Raw genomic sequence first — 19,707 nt, 5'->3', positions numbered from 1 at the left:
CCAGATGCAGCTGGACTAACACTAGAGGCTGGGGTGCAGGCAGAGACGTGTAGACAGCCTCTGGACTGGATATTGAGAGCAGTGAAACGGGGGGCAGGGGTGCTCTCAGAGCTCTACATCAGAATGCTCACCTAGTGAGGGAATGGACAGGCAGTCCACGTGGGAAATGAAGCCTGAGCTTCGAGGTGACAAGGACAGGAAGGGGGGGACAATCCCAGCTGCATCTGAGCACTAGGATGGACAGCCCTTCGGGATAATGTTTATTCCATTCCTGATACCAAATGCTGGATGCAAACGCACCCTCCTCAGCTCCCACGACAGATGGGGTGACCCACAGTGGGGAGCCTCCTTTGTACCGTCAAGTCACCCACATCACCCACTGTTCCAATCTCAGGGTCACTGCCTAGGGCTCAGGCCTATAGGTCTCTCACCTGGCTGTCTAGGGGGACCGGGAGCTCTCTGCCCTCCCTCCACCCGTGGGCCCCTGTGCAGGAGCAATCGTCACTCAGGGTCCCCAGGGGATCCCCAGGGCTGGGTGCCGCTGGCCCAGAGAGGTACCTTGATGATGTCCAGGCCCGGCTGCGGGTACTCCAAGACCGGGAGCTGCTCATCAATGTTCATCAAGCCGATTTCATCAGGGTCGGCCCCCTGGCTCACCAAGTAGACCACCTCCTGCAGCAAGCTTGTGCCTGGAGGGAGAGAAGCCCCAGGGAGCGGTGCTCAGAGGAAGCCCAACAGCCAGCCCCACTCTCTAGGCAGCACCTGCTGCCCCAGAATAGGGCCTGAAGACGCGTAGGTTGATCACACACCTGGCCAGCCACCAAGTGCCACCAGAGCCCTGCTGAGTAGGACAGCCCAGGGACAGGTGGGAGACACCCCACCAAGAGTGTCACCCCTGGGAGGAAGGTGGCTCCTGGTACCTCTGCTGGCCCCCGTGTGCAGATCCCACTCTGCCCAGGCTTTCAGCTCCAGGTCACCAGTGAGCCCAGGGCTATCCCATCATCACCCCACCTGACCTCTGGGAGAAACAGCTACGGCAGGCTAGTGCCTCTTCCTCAAGACTTTGGTCCTTTTACTCCAAGGATACTGGTCTGTCCGTAGTTCCTCATCTCCCCACCCTGAAACACCGACTGACTGCTCCAAACACTGCCTCAGACCCCTGCTCTCCTGGCTGCTTGCACTCCCCAGAGGGCCTCATACTGCGTCCCCCGGAAAGCCAGCTCCACCCTCCACCCAGCTGTCCGCCCAGGAGCACCCGCCACCCCTTGCCCCACCGGGACAGGCCTGCCCTTGCAACAAACGGCCAGCCTACGCGTGCCCTGATTGGGTCTACACCTCAGCAACCTCTGGATCTGCCGTCAAGGTGAGTGCAGAGCTGGCCCTTCCATCCCAGACCGCGCAGTGAGAGCCTCCCATAGTTCTCTGCTTCGGCCCAGCTCCCCCGACCCGTCAGTCTGGTTTCAACAAAGCAGATCCATCATTCCAACATGGGCGTCAGACGGCATCAGCTGGCATCCCTCGTCCACGACGACCATCCGCAGCGGCCTCACATCTCCTCAGAGTAAGGTCTTCCCCACGGCCTGCAGGCCCTTCCTCCCTCCCACGGCCCTTCAGGTGAGGACTCCCCGCCCCCCCACACCATGCCAACTGGCCAGGAACAGCTGCACATTCCTTTACAGGCTCCCACTCTCCTACCGTAAAGCCTGGTTCTTTGTTGTACCAGGAGAGCCAGCACGTGGCTGTGCTCAGTTCCTGTTTTCTGAAGCAAACCTTGGGTGCTGAGTAATCAGAAGAAGATAACTTGATCCAGGAAGACTTCCTGGAGGAAGCAGCTTGGAGCAAAGGCACTGAAGAAAATAGTGTGATGGTTTTTAAAATTCAAACAGAAATAACTTTACCTGTTACCCACAGGATCCTCCCACCAGCCTGAAAGGTGGAGACTGTGATCACACCCATTTACAGATGAGAAGCCCAAGGCCAAGCTGTGCCCCAGGTCACACGGCCAGTGTGTGGCTTCCACCCTATTCCTCCTGGGGAGGTCCATTCACCCAACAGCCCAGGGCACCTGCACTGGGGAGCCCATGCCCCCCGAAATCAGTGTGTGGGCAGAGTCCCTGGCCTGTCTGGTGACATCCTCAGGACCTATTTCTAGTGCTCTCTGCCCCCACAGGCAATGCCCCAGACAGACGCCCTGCACATTAACATCATTTCACATCGACGTATCAATTCCACAAGCCCCATCCTCATCTCCATCCTCATCTCCTACGCCGAAGACCAGCCTCGTTAGAGCCCAAGGAAGCTCTCCCCTGGCCCCCCCACTGGCCTGTCCCCACCGGCTCTGTCCAGCACGTCCACTTCCTGCTCAAGCAACTCGGCCTGGCCTTCCCCAGCCTTCAGCATAAGCTACTGGAGGGCCTGCTGCATGCCTCTGGCCCCCCGGCAGCCAACAGGGCACACAGGACGAGTGCGGCAAGCAGCCCCTGGCCTCTCCAGGGCGGAAGCCAGCTGGCAAGATGTGACGACATGTTCACAGGAAAAAAACAGCCAGAGATGATGATGACAATGACACTGGTGGGTCACCATAACCAAAGACCAAACACAGGCTGCGCCGTCCACGGGGTCTGCACCAGGTGCCAGCTGCACCCATGCCTCTCCCTGCGGGCCTCTCCTCTCCACGTCCACTGCCACCACCCTGGCGGTGCCCCAGACAACAGCATGAGCCCAGCTGGCCCCTCTCCCGGTGTCCTTGGCTGCGGCGACCCCTCCACCTGCTGTGTCCCGGAGGCTCTCGGCCCCCTCCTCTCTCTCCACCCCTCTGGCACTCTGGGCTATGGCCGGGTTTCCCATCTCCCCCAGAACTCAGCACCCCGTGGCCCAAGCCTTCAACAGGCCGCCCTCCTGCCTCTAACCTGGATGTGATCTTGGAGCCGCAGCTCCCAGAAGCCTTCCCAGGCACCCCGTCTCATCTGTGCCCCCCCAACCACACCCCCTGCCTCTTGTCCTACTGCATTTGATGCACTGGGCATGAGCTTGTGAGGACAGAGAAGGCGTCTTGGTGCTTATGGCTGCTGTGGCTTCTAACAACAACTACCGCCCCACAGCTCTGGAGGCCAGAGGCCAACACAGGCCACGCGGGGCTCAAATCAGGGTGTGGGCACCACTGCTCCCCTCCAGAGGCTGCAGGGGCAATTCCTTGTCTTGCCTGCAGCTGTAGCCACACTGATCGCCCTGCCACCTTCCTCCTCTGGCAGGAACCCCCGTGAGCACACCCAGGATAACCTCCCATCCGAACGCAGCCTCCAGCCTCCTCAGCACAAAAGTTGAAATACTCACAGGTTGGAGCATTAGGACGTGGACATGTCTGGAGGCCATTACTCTACTGACCATACTCACGTCACAATCCTAACGTGGTAGGTACTCGGAAACCCATGGGCCTGACAACTGAATGAAGACTCTAGAGTCTCCCCCACCCCACCTGGGAAACAGGACTGGTCGTGCGTGCTTGTATCTGTGACCTCCTGCAACTTCCACACATCCTCGGCACCCAGTCAGCCTTCCCCTGTCTGAGCCCTTCCCACCCTGGGCACCCCAGCTCCCTGCCCAGCTGTTGGGACACCCCCACTCAGTGGAGCCATGTGTCTCCTACATAGCAATTAGGTCAAAGTCCTCACTTAGGATCTGGTGGCCATTCAAGGGGTAACCCCCACCCTCCCCTTTATTCATTTAACAAGCCTGCACCAAGGGCTGGCCCTGGGGGTCCCTGCTCCCCCACCAGAACATGTGGCAATGCTCCCCCCTTCTTCACAGGCTGTTGAGCACAGGGCCACGAAGTGACCTGCTCCCAGCCAAAGAGGCTCAATACAAATGAGAATCTCTCCGAGCTCCTAACGCCGTGACAGGCTCCACTTACCAGAACCACCCACGCTCGAGGACACAGCACAGCCTCCTGCCAACCCAGCCCACCCTCATCCCAACAAGGGACACAAGCCGTCAGGCCCTTCCTGTCAAAGCTACATCCTGAGCAACACGTGACATGGGGGGTGGCTCCTGCACAAGTCAGGAGGAGGGTTTAGGAGCACCCCTTACACCAATAAGGCCACAGAATCTCAGAGTTTAGGTTACTAGCCTGAAGTCACTGAGCTGGGAAGGGGAGTGCTCCTCTGGAGTGGGGGACCCAAGTGTGGAAGTCCCCACCTGCCCCCCACCCCCGGGGGCCTCTGAGCATGCCCAGTGGACATAAGGGCAGAGAAGCCAGCCCCGTGTGAACCCACCACGTAGCCTGCAGGGAAATGGGGGTGAGGAGGTGCTGCAGGGGCTGCATCCAGGCCAGAAGGCCCTCCACTCCTGCAGCCACTGAGCCAAGCAGGTGGGGGTGAGGTGGGACCCAGCACCCCCAACTGTCCCACGGCAGCAGGAGGCCAGTGGGGGAGGCGGGCGCAGGAGGAACCCAGCAGCAGGAGCCAGCCTGACTGCTGGAAACCCAAGGTGAGGCAGAGGAGAGCCAGGCTTTCAAACCTGGGCCCGGGAGGGCGGCAGGGCAGCGCTGCCTTCCTGGGGAATAACGCCTCGCGCTTTCCAAATCCACTGGACATGATCCTTTCCGGAAGCGCTTCTGCTGACTCCAGCCAGATCCCTGCTCCCACGGGCAGGGGCAGTGCGTTCTGACCCTGGGATGCTGGGTCCAGACCCCTCGGAAGCCAGTGGCATTCTGGGTGGAACTCCCCAAAAATCAGTCCTGCCTCACCACAAGGGGGGTGAGCCCATCAAAATTCCCACCAGAACGCTGGGGACAGAAGGAACCACTCACTCCTCCAGGGCCAGGACAAATCAGAACTGGGCCCCAAACCACCAGGATCCTGGGGCTGAAACCCTGTGGCATTCTTTTATTTTCACTGTTATCATTTACTAAAGAAAGTCACACACATACCTTGTTTAAAAACTCACAGAGCACTAGCGGGCAAGGAACGGAAAACCCGTTCTCCTCCCCACCCCCAATCCCGCGCAGAGCAAACCGCTGGTTGATTCTTCTCTTACCCTCAATTTTCTGATGTGCTTAGATCTTTCACAATCTTTTTTTTTAAAGATTTCATTTATTTACTTATTTATTTATTCATTCATTCATTCATTCATTCAGACACAGAGAGACACAAAGAGAGAGGGAGAGAAAGAGGCAGAGACAGGCAGAGGGAGAAGCAGGCTCCACGCAGGGAGCCTGACATGGGACTCGATCCGGGGACCCCGGGATCACGCCCTGGGCTGAAGGTGGCGCTAAACCGCTGAGCCACCCGGGCTGCATTCTTTCACAATTTACACGGTTTCCACGGGCTACTGATTTTCAACAGAGGAAGACAAGGACTTGGCCAGGTTCACTCACACCAGCTTCCCTCCTCCCGGCGGGGGCCCAGCAGGAGCGTGCTCTTACCTGGACGTTTACCGCATGTTCTGCTCCACGGTAGTCCCGCAGCGATGGCACTTACCTTCTCGGCCAAGACTTCATTCTCCTGGAGTAAATCACTGCTCGTCTGCTTGCTTCGTTTGCCTTGTGGCCACTCGCAATCCTGTCCCCGGCTGCAGCAAGGCCTCTGGATGCTCTCAGTCCCGCGGGTGACCCGGGGTCTCCTCGAGCTGGATGCGGCCACTCCCCGGGCCCCCCGCTGGGGTCTCCCACGCGCTGCGGAGCCCACCCTCTCGCTGTGTCCCAAGCACGGGCCTGACCAGGACGAGCATCGGCGTCTGCCTGGCTGTGCCCGGCTGTTCGGCTGTGCAGAGAATTCAGGGCTGGAGAGGCTGGGCCCCAGAACCGCGTCCTGACTCCCGGCTGCCAGTGCTGAGAACTCTGGGCGCCCGCTCCCCGGTCCTCGACGGCGGCCTGGCCTCTGGAGCCCAGAGGCTTCCCGGGAGCAAGCTCCATGCTCCTCCTCCCGTCTGTCCGTCTGTCTGTCATGCCAGGCACTGAGGGAGGGGGGGCTCCCTAGCTCCTGCCCTCGGGTTCTGGACACCCGGGGTCCCTAAACGTTCTCTCCTCCTACTCTGTTCTCTTCCCGGAACCCCGAGATCTTCCGATTTTCTTGTCTCTGCCCTGTCTGCCCTCATTCCATAAAGACTTTTCTTTTACTTCGGGAGATATCTCCCCGCCTGCCCATCCAAACCTCAGCACAGGGTTGTCAGACCTTCCACGCCCGAACTCTCAATCCGGGTTCTGTCAAGATGTGCCCTGGCTCCCGTCTGTCCTCGGGGAGGCACGTCTGTCTTCACTCTCCGAGGCGGCTCCAGAGACGCAGGAGTACAGGGGGGCAGGGGGACTGCCCTCCTAGGTTTTCCTCCGTTTGTACGTCGCCCTGGATTCCTCCGAGCTCCCTTTCCACCTTTTGAGTTTGCAGGTCTCTGTCCCTCTCCAAGTTTTGGAGACTTGAAGACCCAGTGCCTTGAGTCCGTCTGCAGGTAGGATGAGCCCCCGGACGCAGCCATCTGGGGGGCCTCCCGTGTCCATGGCAGCACACTCCCAGGGGCACGGCACTGCTACAGCCGTCCGCGGGGCCAGTCTCTCCAGAGATGCCTCGGCTCGCCGGCCTGGGGGAGCACCTGCCTCCCGGGAGCCAAGCAGCACTTCTCTCACAAGGATGCAGCTTGCCCCTGGCCCCTACTTCCAATATGGCACCGCATCCCAGCCTACAGCTGTCTGTGCTCGACATCCCCGAATCCACATCCCAGTGCTGTGTCCCCCCCTCAGCTGCCACCCCTCAGCTGTCCGGTGCCCCCCGCTGCTGGAGCCCCACAGCTGGAAACAGTTCATGCACCCCTGCGGCCCTCCTGCCGCCCGGATCTCGACCCTCTGCCTGCTAAGTCAGTGAACACTCGGCCACCGCATCCGATCGTGGGGTCCACGGGTATCCGTCACCCCAAGTCCCTGCCTCTTCTCCTCTGAGGGTTTCAGACCTTTCTCCTCCTTGATTATCACATAGTGAGGTCTTAAGAGGAAGCAGACATGAGCACACGTGTTCAATGGGCACCCCCCCCATCAATGTGCCACGGTCTGGAGTCACCAGACAGTGACGTGTTACAGCTGGGACCGTCCAGGAACACCGAGAGCCAAGCATCTGAAGCTGTACCCCAGAGTGGGCCCGGGCCACCCAAGACCAAGGTGCTCCCAGGCCCCGCCCCAGGCTGTCCTCACACAGGCTGAGACGGCCCCCAGGACGCTCCTGCCCAGAAGAGAGAGCACAGGGATGATTCACCACCAGGTAAGCTCCTGTCGCCCCTCCTGGGAGCCTTCACATGTGCCCTCTCAGCTCTCACGGGAACCTCCAGACACATGAGGGGACAGGGCGCCCCAGACAGATGCAGCCCAGTCCCTTGGCTGCAACGGGTGCAATGGGAGACCAGAAGCACTCCGTGGCTCACACAGGTGCCCGGTGTCACCTTAGCAACAGTGGGAACGGTGCTCAGCGTCCCAGGCACAGTCACAACAACTCAGCCATGTCCTCATTCGACTGTCACAAGCCCCTCGGTGACCACCACCGTCAGATTTCACACGCGAAGAACCAGCACAGAGGTGAAATGCCCCAGGTCGCAGACGCCAGCAGGCCAGGAACCCAGAACCCAGCCCCTCAGCTTGGACCCCAGAACTGAGTGCTTCCTCACACACACCACACACACACACTCATACATGCCACCACATATACGTATGGCACCCCACACACCACACACATTCATACACACCACACATACACGATACACACCACACTCTATACACCGTCACTCATACACGCTGCACACATATACACATCACACACACACACCACGCAGAGCCATAAACACCATACACACACACAAATGACATACATACCACATGCCACACACATTCATACACACCACACACATACGTGACACACACACACCAGACTTATACATACAATACATACACACCTTCATACACATCACACACTTACATGACACACACACCACATTCACACCACACATACCACAGTCATACACACCAACCACATGACACACACAACACATATACACTATATGCAACACACATACCACACACAAAGATAACACATATGTATACAAACACTGCATACGTACATGTTACAGATAGACACACATACACATACAATATACATACACTCCCCCAAAGCTTACAAAGCAAATAGGCAGCAAAACCAAGGCTCTGAGCCACATGTTCTCACTTCCAGGCCTCAGCTCTCACCCTGAAGCCCCCACAGCTGGGGATGGAATGAGGCTGAGGCAGAGGGAGGAAGTGGCTGGGACTGCCCCCCACCACTGAGGGAACTCAGCTTCTCGGCCCACAGAGCTCCCCATGCCAGCATCTGTGCCCCTGCTGGACACATCACACACACACACACCCACTGAGATGACGAGGTGTCTGTAGCACACCTGACAGCCCTGGCTTCCCACAGTCCCTGTCTGATGAAGCCCCTAGGATCTGGGGCCCAGGCCTCCGGCCGAGCTCTTCCTTCAAGTCTGGCGGGCCTGACATGGCCACCACACCTCTGGCCCTCCAGCTCCAAGCAGGAAACTCTCCTGGGCTTTGAGTTCCTGGGATCACAGATGTTGACACACGTGCAGGCCCCTACACACAAACCCCTCCCAAGAGGGTGCCGGTCCACCAGGCAGATGCTGCGGCTCCACCCACGAGGGAGAGGCCCCACCTCCTATGAGGGCCCAGCAAAGTCAGGGGAGGCTCCTCTTAAAAAGTAGCCTCTGACAAAGGACCCTCAGGACGGGACAAGCCAGTGAATCATTGGGGACACTGTGGTGGACAGCAGTGGGAGCCCTCGGTCTCCACCACGCCCCACCCACACTCTGCCATGTGGCCTCACAGCTCCTCCTGAAGAAGGCAGCGCCTCTCTCTGATGCTGGGCACAATCAGTGGCTTGCTGTGGCCAAGCAAGAGGCAAAGCCACAGAACTCTGCATGCTTCTGCCGCCACCGAGAGGGGGACATTCCCTGGCTAGCCCACACGTCCCAGCACGAGGAGAGACACCTGGAGCAGAGCTGCCCCGCTCAGCCCAGCCAGGCCTGAAGCCTCCACTTGACCCGCAGGCGCGTGGGGGTTTGGCCGAGACCAGCGACAGCAGACACTAGGCTATAGTAACAGTCTTGTTTCAAGGCACTGAGTCCAAGAGGTCTTTCACGCAGCAACAAACCCAAGATGTTCCAGGTGGAGCTGACACGAAAGAGGGACAAAGAAAACAGGGCCTAACAAAGTACTAGGCCCAAGCAGGGCGCTACAGGCACATTACCACATTCAACCCTCCAACCGCTCTGCGAGACAGGGCACATCACCCCCACATCCAAGAGCAGGACGCAGAAAGGGTGACGGCCTCCCCCGAAACCAAGACTCAGGCCAGGTGGCTGTAAGCCGCCCTGCCTGCAACAGACCCTCTCAGTGCCCAGCCGCCCACCCCAGCCACCCTGGATGTCATCACCTGTAGCTCGAGCAGATGGGCCCCACACAAGAAGGCTCTCGCTTCCCACTCGGAGGGAAGTGCCAGGAGCCAAGGCCCCGAGCACCCTCACCCGCTGAGAGACAGGACTGGCCGGAGAGCACTGGCCTCCTCCCCTCAAGGGAGCCCCTGGGCCATATCCGCACCCTCTCTGGAGCCCCCCGCAGGCAGAGCCCCAGGACCCACGAGGGCACCACTCCTGAGACCACCTCCCACCTCACTTCTCCATTCCAACCCCTGCTTCAGGCTCTCCCAGACCGAGCACGCCCCCTCCCCGGAGAGGCAGACCAACCAAAGGCACGCCCCTGGGGCACCGGCTTATAGACGTTGTGTCTGAAATCCTGGCTGTGTCTGAAATCCTGGCTCGGCCACTAACTAACACCCGGATGCTGAGCAAGGATGAGCCCTGAGCCCCTCTAGGCCTGTCTCCCCAGCAGCATGGTGAGGACCACCACGTGGATTGCATGTCGTGATGTCTGCTGCCGAAGGCATCAGTGGTGGTGACCGTGGGGCTGACCATGGAGGTGGAGTAGGTTTGTACCCAACACATGGCCCTGACATGGAGGTGGAGTAGGTTTGTACCCAACACATGGCCCTGGGGGCCAGCCCGCCCAGAGCCAGGGGCTCTACTGCCAGCACCTGGGCCGGCTTCTCCTTGGGCCTTACTTCCTCACCTGCAAGTGGGCCTCCTTCCCAGTGAAGCTATGGCACCCAGCACAGATACAGGAAATGCTCACACCTCCTGGTCCTGCTCTGAGGCTTGAGAAAGACAAACAGCCATGGCCCAGTCCACTGCCCTGTCACCGGGGGGTGGGGAGTGCAGGCCCAGGATGCCCTGGCTCATTTCAGGCTGAGCCGGGCCTCCTGAGAGCTAGCTGTGCACCACAGAACACACACAAGCCCAACCTGTGGTCTCTGGCTTTCTACTCCTTCTGGAAATGACTTATTTGGCTCCCAGAAAACTCCGTAACTCTGCAAAGCATGCCCTGGGGAGGTTTCCACATCCCAACACCCCCTTTGCTAACCTTTATGCCCTCCATAAGCCTGTGCAGGGTCATCGCTCCCTACTAACAGCAGAGATCATGTGATACAGCACACCACCTGATGTTCCAGAAGCTGCAGGCCTGCCTACTGCCTCATCTGACTGTCAAGACACAAGGAAGTGGTGCCGCTTCCCCCAGGGCGCAGGGAACTGGGAGAAGCATGGCTCTACACTAACAAGGAAAGACTAGATGGACAAGATCCTCCCCTGACTCCAAGTCCATCAGACAGCTAAAGCTGCAGGACCACCAAGAAGCAGAAAATCCTGAAAGACAGGCCCTCCAGACGGTCAGGCAGAGACGCAAGGCTCCATGCAAGTGGGAAAGAAGAATTCAGGTAAACTACTAACTGCAAAGACTAAACTGTGAGCTTGCAGAGCCAGACACAAGGAGAAGGCTGGCATCAAACACACTCAGGTCTGGTTCTCACAAGGACGAGGGCTGGCAGGCTGGAGACAGAGTGCCTCCGTGCTAGGGCTGCAGGAAAAGGAGAACCATGCCAGGGTCCTTCTCTCTCTCTGGGAAAAATGCTTTAAGACACTGGAGGAAGAAGAGCCAACCCTATTGCCCCAAGAGCCCTGGTTGAAGAACCAATGTGGCTTTTGAATGGGTTAAAGAAAAATACCTCTGCCCTCAGTGGGGAGCAGAAACCATCCCCGGGGCTCTATCAGAGACCCCTAAATACTGCAAGAGAGAAGTAAAACTCTCCTGTGCAAGATCCACCATCAAGGCTGAGTTGGCTGCTGCCGGGGTGGTGGCAGTTGCGGGATCTCTGAGAGAACTCCACCAAAACCCAGGAGCTCAGAGCCTGCCTAAGCCTGAAACTCTAAGGCTGCAGCTGGACTAGATGACAGAGCACATCCCTCTCGAAATCCTTCCTCTGTAAGCCAGCAAATCAGAGCAACAAGTAGCAATGGTTTACCCCTGGGGGAAGGACAAGGGTGTGGGGATCAGGAACAACAGGGAAAGAGCCTCCAGAAAAGCCCCATGCTAAGCACAAGGTGATGCTATAGGAATTAAGACAAATAGGTCATTCAAGTGACCAGAGCAGCAGTAGAACCCAAGTACAGCCCAACTCATACCAGACTGACTCCCCTCCAATGCTAACGGTGTGGCAGAAAAAGGCAGGCCCATTTCCAAGCATAAATATAACTGACCTTTGTCTCCAGAGTCAGAACACTGTGTCCAGCATTCAATCAAAAAGTATACTCCTTTTAAAAAGACTGAAGAAAAAGGAATTAATCTCATGTCAAGAGACAAATCAATCAAAAGAATCAGACTCTGAGAATTTAAAATAAATCTGTTTAACATGTTAAAAGACTTCACAGAAAAGGTGGACACCATGCTTGAACAGATAAGATATTTTGGCAACGACTTGGAAACTAAAAGTGAGAAAGCCAGAGGAAAAATCAAAACACAGAAACAGAAACATAGAATGCTTCTGAATGGCTCACAGACTTGACTTCACAGATCTGACACGGTGGAGGAAAAAAATCAGCCAACCGAAAGAATGGTCAACAGAAATTTTCCCAAAGAGAAAGAACGAAAAAACATCCAAGAGCTATGGGACAATATCTATCTCACACATACGTAACTGGAATCTCAGAAGGAAAGAGAAAGAACAAGACAGAAAAAATATCTGAGGAGCTAATAGCTGATAATTTTTCCAAAATAATGAAAGGCAACAAACTGCAGATCCACGAGGCTCAGAGAACCCCAAGCAGAAGTTATCAGCCCCCCAACCAAAAAATAGATATCTGGATGTTCAAAGTGCTGAAAATCAAAAGAGAAAATCTTGAAGGCACTCAGAAGAAAAGAGACCCACTCCACAAAGGAACAAGGAATTATAACCAAACTTTTCATCAGGAATGATGTAAGCCAGAAGACAACAGGGCGACTCCTCTAGAGTGCTGAATGACACAAGGAGGGGGACCCAGGAAGGAGGACGGCTGGTCCCACACTTAACAGATGAGTAGCACCATGAAGGTGAGAAGTCCTCATCAGGATCAGAGGGAAGGGGAAGGAGGAGAGGGACGGGGAGGGGAAGAGTATACCAGATGCAGGAGCAAAGGCAAGAAAAAAGAAAGAACTTGGCGCCTTCCGACGGTTCCACGGGCCTGGCAGGTGAGGAGTCCAGGTCCCAGGAGAACAGGATACGGAGCTTATCGTTGCCTGAAGCAAAGAAGAGTCAGCGAAGATGAGGGAGCGACCGGGGTCAGGTTTGTTTCTAAGAGGTCACTTCAGCTACAGAGTGAGAGGTAGACTGAGGGGGGAGGCCAGGCGATGTTCCAGGTGAGAGAGGGAGGATCCCAAGACGGGAGCAGGGGTGGAGGGGGGCAGGCACACCTGAGAGCCCACTAGGTGCAGTCCAACAGGACAGCCACGGGCTACATGCAGCGACAGGGCACCTGGGACACCGCAAGTGTTCCTGAGGAACTGAATTTCTACTTTTGCTTAATCTCGATTCATTGAATTTAAAAAGCCACATGTGGCTGGAGGCTACTGACGTGGGCGGTGCAGTCTAACCTGTCACCTGAGCTGAAATGTCAGAAACGCAGAAATACTCTCAATAGTGGAGCGCTGCAGGAAAAACCAGGATCTAATTACTGCTTTAACCAGCAGAAAGGCCCGGCCCTTTGAGCCCCAGCTCCCATCAGTGGGGACAGGGAGGGGACAAATAAGCGGACTGGGTAACAAAGTGGGTAACAAAGTGCATGTGGGAGGAGAGGCAGGAGAAGTCGTCAGAGCTGAGGAGGAAGGCGTGGTGGGGAATGAGGATGGGACCCTGGAGCTGGGGGCGGGGGAGGGGGTGTGTGGGGCTCTGGGAGTCTCCTCCTATCCCACAGGAGTCAAGGCGCCCCTCCTCCTTTCTCTCTCCAGAGCCCTGGGGGCCGCTCTACCAGGCCCACGCAGCGGTAAGGAGAGCGGTCCCCCTCGCCAACCCAGGAACCTGGACGTGCCACCCTCTTCCCCATCCCCATCCCCAGCGTCCTGCTTACATGCAGGCGGCAGGAGAGGAGCAAAGGGAAGGAGCAGGGGGAGAGGGAAAGGAAAGAGGAAGGGCACAGCTGCTGGGGAGCAAGGCCTCGCCCTTCGAACCCCTGCCCGCCTCTCCGGGACGCAGGCCACCAACCGCCATGCTGAAGACCACTAGTCACCCCGCGCGGTGTAGCTGAAGGGCAGGGGCCGGCACGCTGATCCCGGGATGAACGTGAGCTCTCAGTGGAGACAGGCCCCCCCCAACGTGTCCTAGCCTGCCTCCTGGTCCACGCACCGAGGCCGTGAATGGCCTCCTCCCCAGGCTGTGGGAAAATGATAGGAGATGCCATACGCGAACATCTGGGACACAACTGGGCGCCCATCGCCACTATCTCTCCTCCCACTCTCTGTGGCTCGATCACCTCCACCATCTACAGGTAAAAACTGCACACTCAGATGCCGGTTCCACCTCTTCCCCTCTTCGCCCCTCACTGGACTGTATCCATCTACAAAAAAGAGACAATCACAAGAACACAGGCTCACTCTGGGGCTCAAAAGAGGTAGACACTGGGACTGTAGCTGTAATTGGTAATCCCGCCCAGCCCCAGGCCACCTCCTCCATGCAGTCCTCCAGTGATGCTCCTTCTTGAGCCTCTGACTTGACCCTGAGAATAACCACCCCACCCTGACACGTCAGTTAGCTTTCAGCATCAGGAGCCCGGCTTCCTAACGTCACTGTCAGCTCCTTGAAGAGAGTGTCACCACATTCACAACACTCCCCAACCTGCCTCTCCTAGGCTTGGTGACATGTGCATATAAACAAAATGAGGTCATCCACGTAGCCTGGGACCTGCGGGTCTCCCCCGCCAGCCTCCCCATCCCAAGCTATCTTAAAAGTTCAGACTTATATGCATCCATCAGGTCCAATCCCCTCATTCTTCATGGGCAAACTGAGGTCACACGGCGACAGGGCCAGAACTGGGAGCCCGGTGCCCTCACCCCCCAGCGGTGATTCACTTCTTCCCTCCGAGTCAGTGACAGGAGAATGTGGATGCCCTTCAGGGCTGGTTGGAACCAAAATGAAAACAACATCAAGAAGCAGGCACTCTGGCTCAGCCAAGGAGCATATCCCAAAGCTGATGCTCCATGACTTCAGGGAACCGGGAACCTGCTGACAAAACCAACAGCAGTGCTCACTGCCGCCCAGCACGGACAGCTGCTAGATGTTTCCGCAGATGACCAGATTTAACACAACCATCTTGGGATCAAAGAGCAATAAGGTGAACGATGACAGACAAGGACAGAGATAGAACAGGCCTCTTCAGAAGGCACAGTGCCTCCCAGTATCTGGACCATGGTTTGAACTGGTGCCATCCCAGAGAACTGGCCACGATGGAAGCTTCTAACATCCCTGTAGTCTAATATGACAGCCACAGGCTACATGCGGTGACCGGGCACCTGAGACATGACAAGTGCTGCTGAGGAACTGAATTTCTACTTTTACTTCATCTCGATTCATTGAATTTAAAAGCCACACGTGGCTGGAGGCTACTGACCTAACCTGTCACCTGAGCTGAAATGTCAGGAACACAGAAACGCTCCTAGAGTGTGGTGGGTGTTGAGGGAAAAAACAGGATCTAACTACCACCAGAAATCCCCCAGAGCTGTGAACCCCTGTTCCCATCAGCCAGGGGGCAGGAGGAGACACGGGGCTCTATAAGCCCTTCCAGCTCTGGCCGCTGGCAAGGCCATTCCAACCTCCCAGACTTGGGCACTGGGAACCCAAGGGGCCCCGTGGGCTCCCTCAGGGGCCTCTGTTAGCCCTGGCTACTTGTCCCGGTTCTGGCACCAACCACCCCGCTGTCCCCCAGCAGATGATGAGCTCACTGAGGGCAGGCAGGCAGCAGACGGGACTTCTTCCTGCAACCCCAGCACCTAGAAAAGCGTCTGGACACAAAGGGTGCCAGGGAGCAGAGGCCAGCATGAATGCCAGGACCCTTCCTTATGCTTACCATGCACCTGGCACGGGGAGGGGCGCTCATGCATCATCCCACTTCCTCCAAAGATGGTACGGTGGCCTCCCCTGCCCCCGTGGAAACCACGGCCCCAAGGGGTGGCAGGGTACTTGGCATACAGGACTCCATAAAGCATTCGGCTGTTCACCTACTCCCAAAGCATTCGGGTCCATTCCAAGCTGCTACCAGCCTGTGTTCAAGAAAATGGCCCCCAAGACCCAAGGGCTCAGCGACTGCGCAATTTAAGCTGCAAATTTCACGGCAGAGGATGCCAAGGCTCGGCCTAGCCCAAGGGTAACGGCTTGCTGGAACCAGCTTTTCCTGCTACGGGATGCCACTGGCAATGACTTCCAGGGCCCTTTTCTCTGGTCGAGAGAAAAATCTTCATGGCCGACTTCGGGGACTGGTTTTTCCACACACACACACACACACACACAAACACACACACCCCGATCATTCCATGTAACAAACTTCACGAACAGCGAACAGCGGGGTGGGGAGAATGAAAGCCTTTGGAGGCACTGGTAAGAGCCTGGAAAGGCCATGAAGGGCTTCAAATTTTTTTTAAGTTTTAAAGAGGTGGCTCTCTAGGGCTCTGCGTGTAGGGATCTCACACAAAGCACCAGAGGCTCGAGACCACCACTGGGTTTTCTGTCACCAAGGGAAAGGGCCCTGTTTTGTCTTCTTATTAAAAAGTCTAGCATGTGCTTTAGTCTGTCCTTGAAAGATTCTAGTGACAAACATGATTTGAGTTTGGGTCCCCCAGAAAACTTCTTTAACAACCGCATTCCCCATCAAAACAGCCAGAAATGTCCCTACAGAGCCAGGGTGCCTCTAGAGCATCCCCCACAAGCCCCAAGTACACAGCGTTCCAAGTGAGCCTCCTGGCCTGTGCCTCCTCCCCCTCCAGCTTCTTAACTTCATAAAATGGAGGAAAGGAACGCCAAAACCTCCATCCCTCATCTGCAATTCAAGGGTCCTAAAGCTGTGGCCAAACCAAGTTTTTCACAATTCATCTGGAGGCAAACCCCGTCCTAAACTGACATGAGATGACTTTTAGTCTTTATTGCTCCCACGTTTAAGGTGGGGGTCCAAGTACAGCCCCACCCCCAGGTGGGGGTGGTGGTCTTTCAGCTGTATGTTATATGGGGCTCTGAAGTGGGAAAAACGCTGAGCCCCATACCCATGGGGCTGTGGGGCTGCAGCAGAAGGAAAGCCCCTGGCCATGGCACCTTCTCCCCTTCCCCCTTCCCAAGGACAGCCTGGCAGCATTTCCAGACTTCTTCAAGCTCCCCCCCCTCCCCGCCCCAACACGATTCCCCACCCTCCCCAGCACTGCTGGCCGCTTCCCCAGCCTTCCTCAGAGAATCAGGCCTCCCCCTCAGGGGTCTGGGACCCTGCAACAGCTCTTCCAGCTGAGAGCCACGCATACAGCTCGCCCAGCAAGCTGCACGGCTGCTGATGCCACATGACCTCCAGGCTGGCCACCTTCTGGCCCAGGCTATGGACACGCTGCACGGCCTGGATTCAGGTGTCTCCCTCCTTCTCCAACACGGTCGTGGCAACAAGGGAAACCCTCAGCTGTGACCGAGAACGGGGAAGCTGCCTCTTTTCCCTGCAAACCTCAGAAGAGACACTACATGATGATCTCTGACATCAAGTCCCGGGCAGACCGGCCTGGCTCTAAAGCGCAGCTCTGCCGCTTCCCAGCTCCAGCTGTGTGACCTTGGGCAAGCCGCCGGCCGTCTCTGAGCCGCACCGCCTAGACTGGAAAGGGAAGATGACCGTCCCGTCCCTTCCCTCGGCGGCTGTCATGAATCTGAGGTCAGGTAACGCCGGGAAACAGGAACGCCCTGGGTCCTGCCTGACGACACCGGAGTGCGGAGCCGGCGCCGAAACGAGGGAACACCGGGCATGCACCGGAGCACGGCGGGCCCATCCCCCACCCGAGCCCACGCACAAGACGAGGGCCCCGACGCCCATCTCAACCCCCTTCCCAAACGATCACCGCACTCTGCGCCCACCCGAGGCTGAAGCGGGCCCGGAACAGAGAGGCTGCGCGGCTGTCCAAGGTCACACAGCCCGCCCGGGGGGGGGGGGGGGGGGCAGGGGATGCAGCGGAGCGGTGGCCGCCCGGGCCTGTCCCCCCGGCCGCTCCAGGCACACAGGCTGCATCCCCGGGGGGCCCACCTCGCAAGGTCTCCGGCCTCGGTTTCCCCAAATGCCGGCCGACCCCCCCCCGCCCCGTGGAGCTCCGGCCCCCGCCCTCCCCGCGCCCGGCCGGGCAGCCCCCGCGCCGGCGCGCCGCAGAGCAGGGCGGGTGGGGTCGGCGCGGGGCTCACCGGACTTGGGGTAGGTGACGATCCACACGTCGCTGGGCCGCACCGGGAAGTTGGCGATCTCCTCCATCTTCCCGCGGCAGAAGGGCGGCAGCCGCACGCCGTGGAACTCGAAGTACTTGCTCTCGAACTCGCCCGGGGTGCTGGGGGTCTCGGCCTCGCTCTCCGCCATGCCGCCGCCGCCGCCGCCGCCCGGCCCCGGAGCCGCGCCGCCCGCTCCCGGCCCGCCCCGCGCCCGCGCCCGCGCCCGCGCCCGCGCCCGCGCCCGCGCCCGCGCCCGCGCCCGCGCCCGCGCTCGCCGCCCGCCGCCAGCCGCCAGCCGCCGAGCGGCGCTCCGCAGGCGTGACGTCACGGCGCCGCCCGCCCCGCGCCCCGCCCCGCCCCAGCCGCCGCGCGGCGCTCCGCAGGCGTGACGTCACGGCGCCGCCCGCCCCGCGCCCCGCGCCCCGCCCCGCCCCAGCCGCCGCGCGGCGCTCCGCAGGCGTGACGTCACGGCGCCGCCCGCCCCGCGCCCCGCCCCGCGCCCGCGCCCGCTCCCGCGCCCGCACCCGCCGCCAGCCGCCGCGCGGCGGTCCGCAGGCGTGACGTCACAGCGCCGCCCGACCCCCCCCCCCCCGCCCCGCCCCAGCCGCCGCGCGGCGCTCCGCAGGCGTGACGTCACGGCGCCGTCCGCATCCGCGCCCCGCCCCGGCGGCTCTCCGCGGTATGACGTCATGGCCCCGCCCGCCGCGCGCGGGCTGCCCTCCGCAGATGTGACGTGGTGGGCTGCCCAGGCCTCGCCGCACCTGCGTGCCCTTACCCACCTGGGATGGCCCAGGCCCCGCCGCCTCGACCTCCCCGCCGATACCCCACATCCCTCCACCGCGCGTTCGTCCATCACCCCGCTGACCCCGTCACTCAGCAAGCGCTCGACACAGGCCCGCAAACACTCCCCCGGCCAGTGACCTTAAAGATTCACCCCACGAATATTCAGGGACCAGATCCGGCCCAGGCACCGGCCCAGGTTCCCGAGGTACCACCAGGCAGAAGCCCGGCCCTCTCGGAGCCGACATTTGCCAAGAACCAAGACAGTCTCAGGTGGTGACGGGTGCGTGAACAACACGCTTCGTGGCCTCCTGCGGGCGGGAGCCGGGGAGTGTTAATTGCAGATTCCAGGGCCGACCCTGGACCTCCGGAGACAGGCTCTCTGGGGATAGCGCCCCCAAAACTGCATTTAATAAGGTACTTCTTTTTCATGCTGCAATTTGAGAATAACCGAATTCTAAAGAGGTTTTAGATTAACCCCCCATCCAGTTATTCACTCAACAGGCGTGTATTGAGCGCCTGCCACATGCCTGGTGCTGGAGAACAGAAGGATGAAAACAGTGGGGTCCTGGTCTGATTCCCTGCGTCTAGATGTCCTGGACGCCGGAAAGGGAATAATAAACTCTACCCCTAGGTTCTATAGCTGGGCTGGTGGACACGGATAACTACACCAGCAAGAATCCTGAGGAAATGAGGTGGGCAGGACCTCCTTGCTCTGGAATGAGACACTTGCAGTCTAGCAAGAGAGACACACGCAGGGGCACCTGGGGGGCTCAGTGGTTGAACATCTGCCTTTGGAACAGGTCGTGATCCTGGAGTCCTGGGATCGAGTCCTACATCGGGCTCCCCGCAGGGAGAGCTTCTCCCTCTGCCTGTGTCACTGCCTCTCTGTCTCTCATGAATCAATAATTAAAATCTTTAAAAAGGAGAGAGAGACACATACACACACATGATCTGGGAGGCATAGGCCATGTGTACATGTTGGACGGAGGGAGGAAAGAGCAATTAACCCCAGCTCTGGAGGCTTGTGGGTGTCTTTTCCAAAATGAAGGAG

At 58.6% G+C, this 19,707-nt stretch overlaps 1 protein-coding gene across 1 annotated transcript in view; it reads right to left on the bottom strand.

Moving 5' to 3' along the window:
• SULT4A1 (sulfotransferase family 4A member 1) overlaps positions 1-18,075 on the bottom strand; it is a 33,801-nt gene extending 15,726 nt beyond the window's left edge. Inside the window, exons 1-2 of the mRNA XM_026017375.2 lie at positions 17,853-18,075; positions 559-689 (exon numbers count right to left, since the gene is read on the bottom strand). Of these exons, the coding sequence (XP_025873160.2) occupies positions 559-689; positions 17,853-18,021 (300 nt within the window). The 5' untranslated portion in view covers positions 18,022-18,075. The remainder of the gene's footprint in view (positions 1-558; positions 690-17,852) is intronic.
• Between the last annotated feature and the right edge of the window lie 1,632 nt (positions 18,076-19,707).

This window comes from Vulpes vulpes, chromosome 16 (genome assembly GCF_048418805.1).
Source record: "Vulpes vulpes isolate BD-2025 chromosome 16, VulVul3, whole genome shotgun sequence".
Taxonomy (NCBI): domain Eukaryota; kingdom Metazoa; phylum Chordata; class Mammalia; order Carnivora; family Canidae; genus Vulpes; species Vulpes vulpes.
Note: the sequence above shows the minus strand (reverse complement) of the source record. Positions and strands in the feature narration are given on the sequence as shown.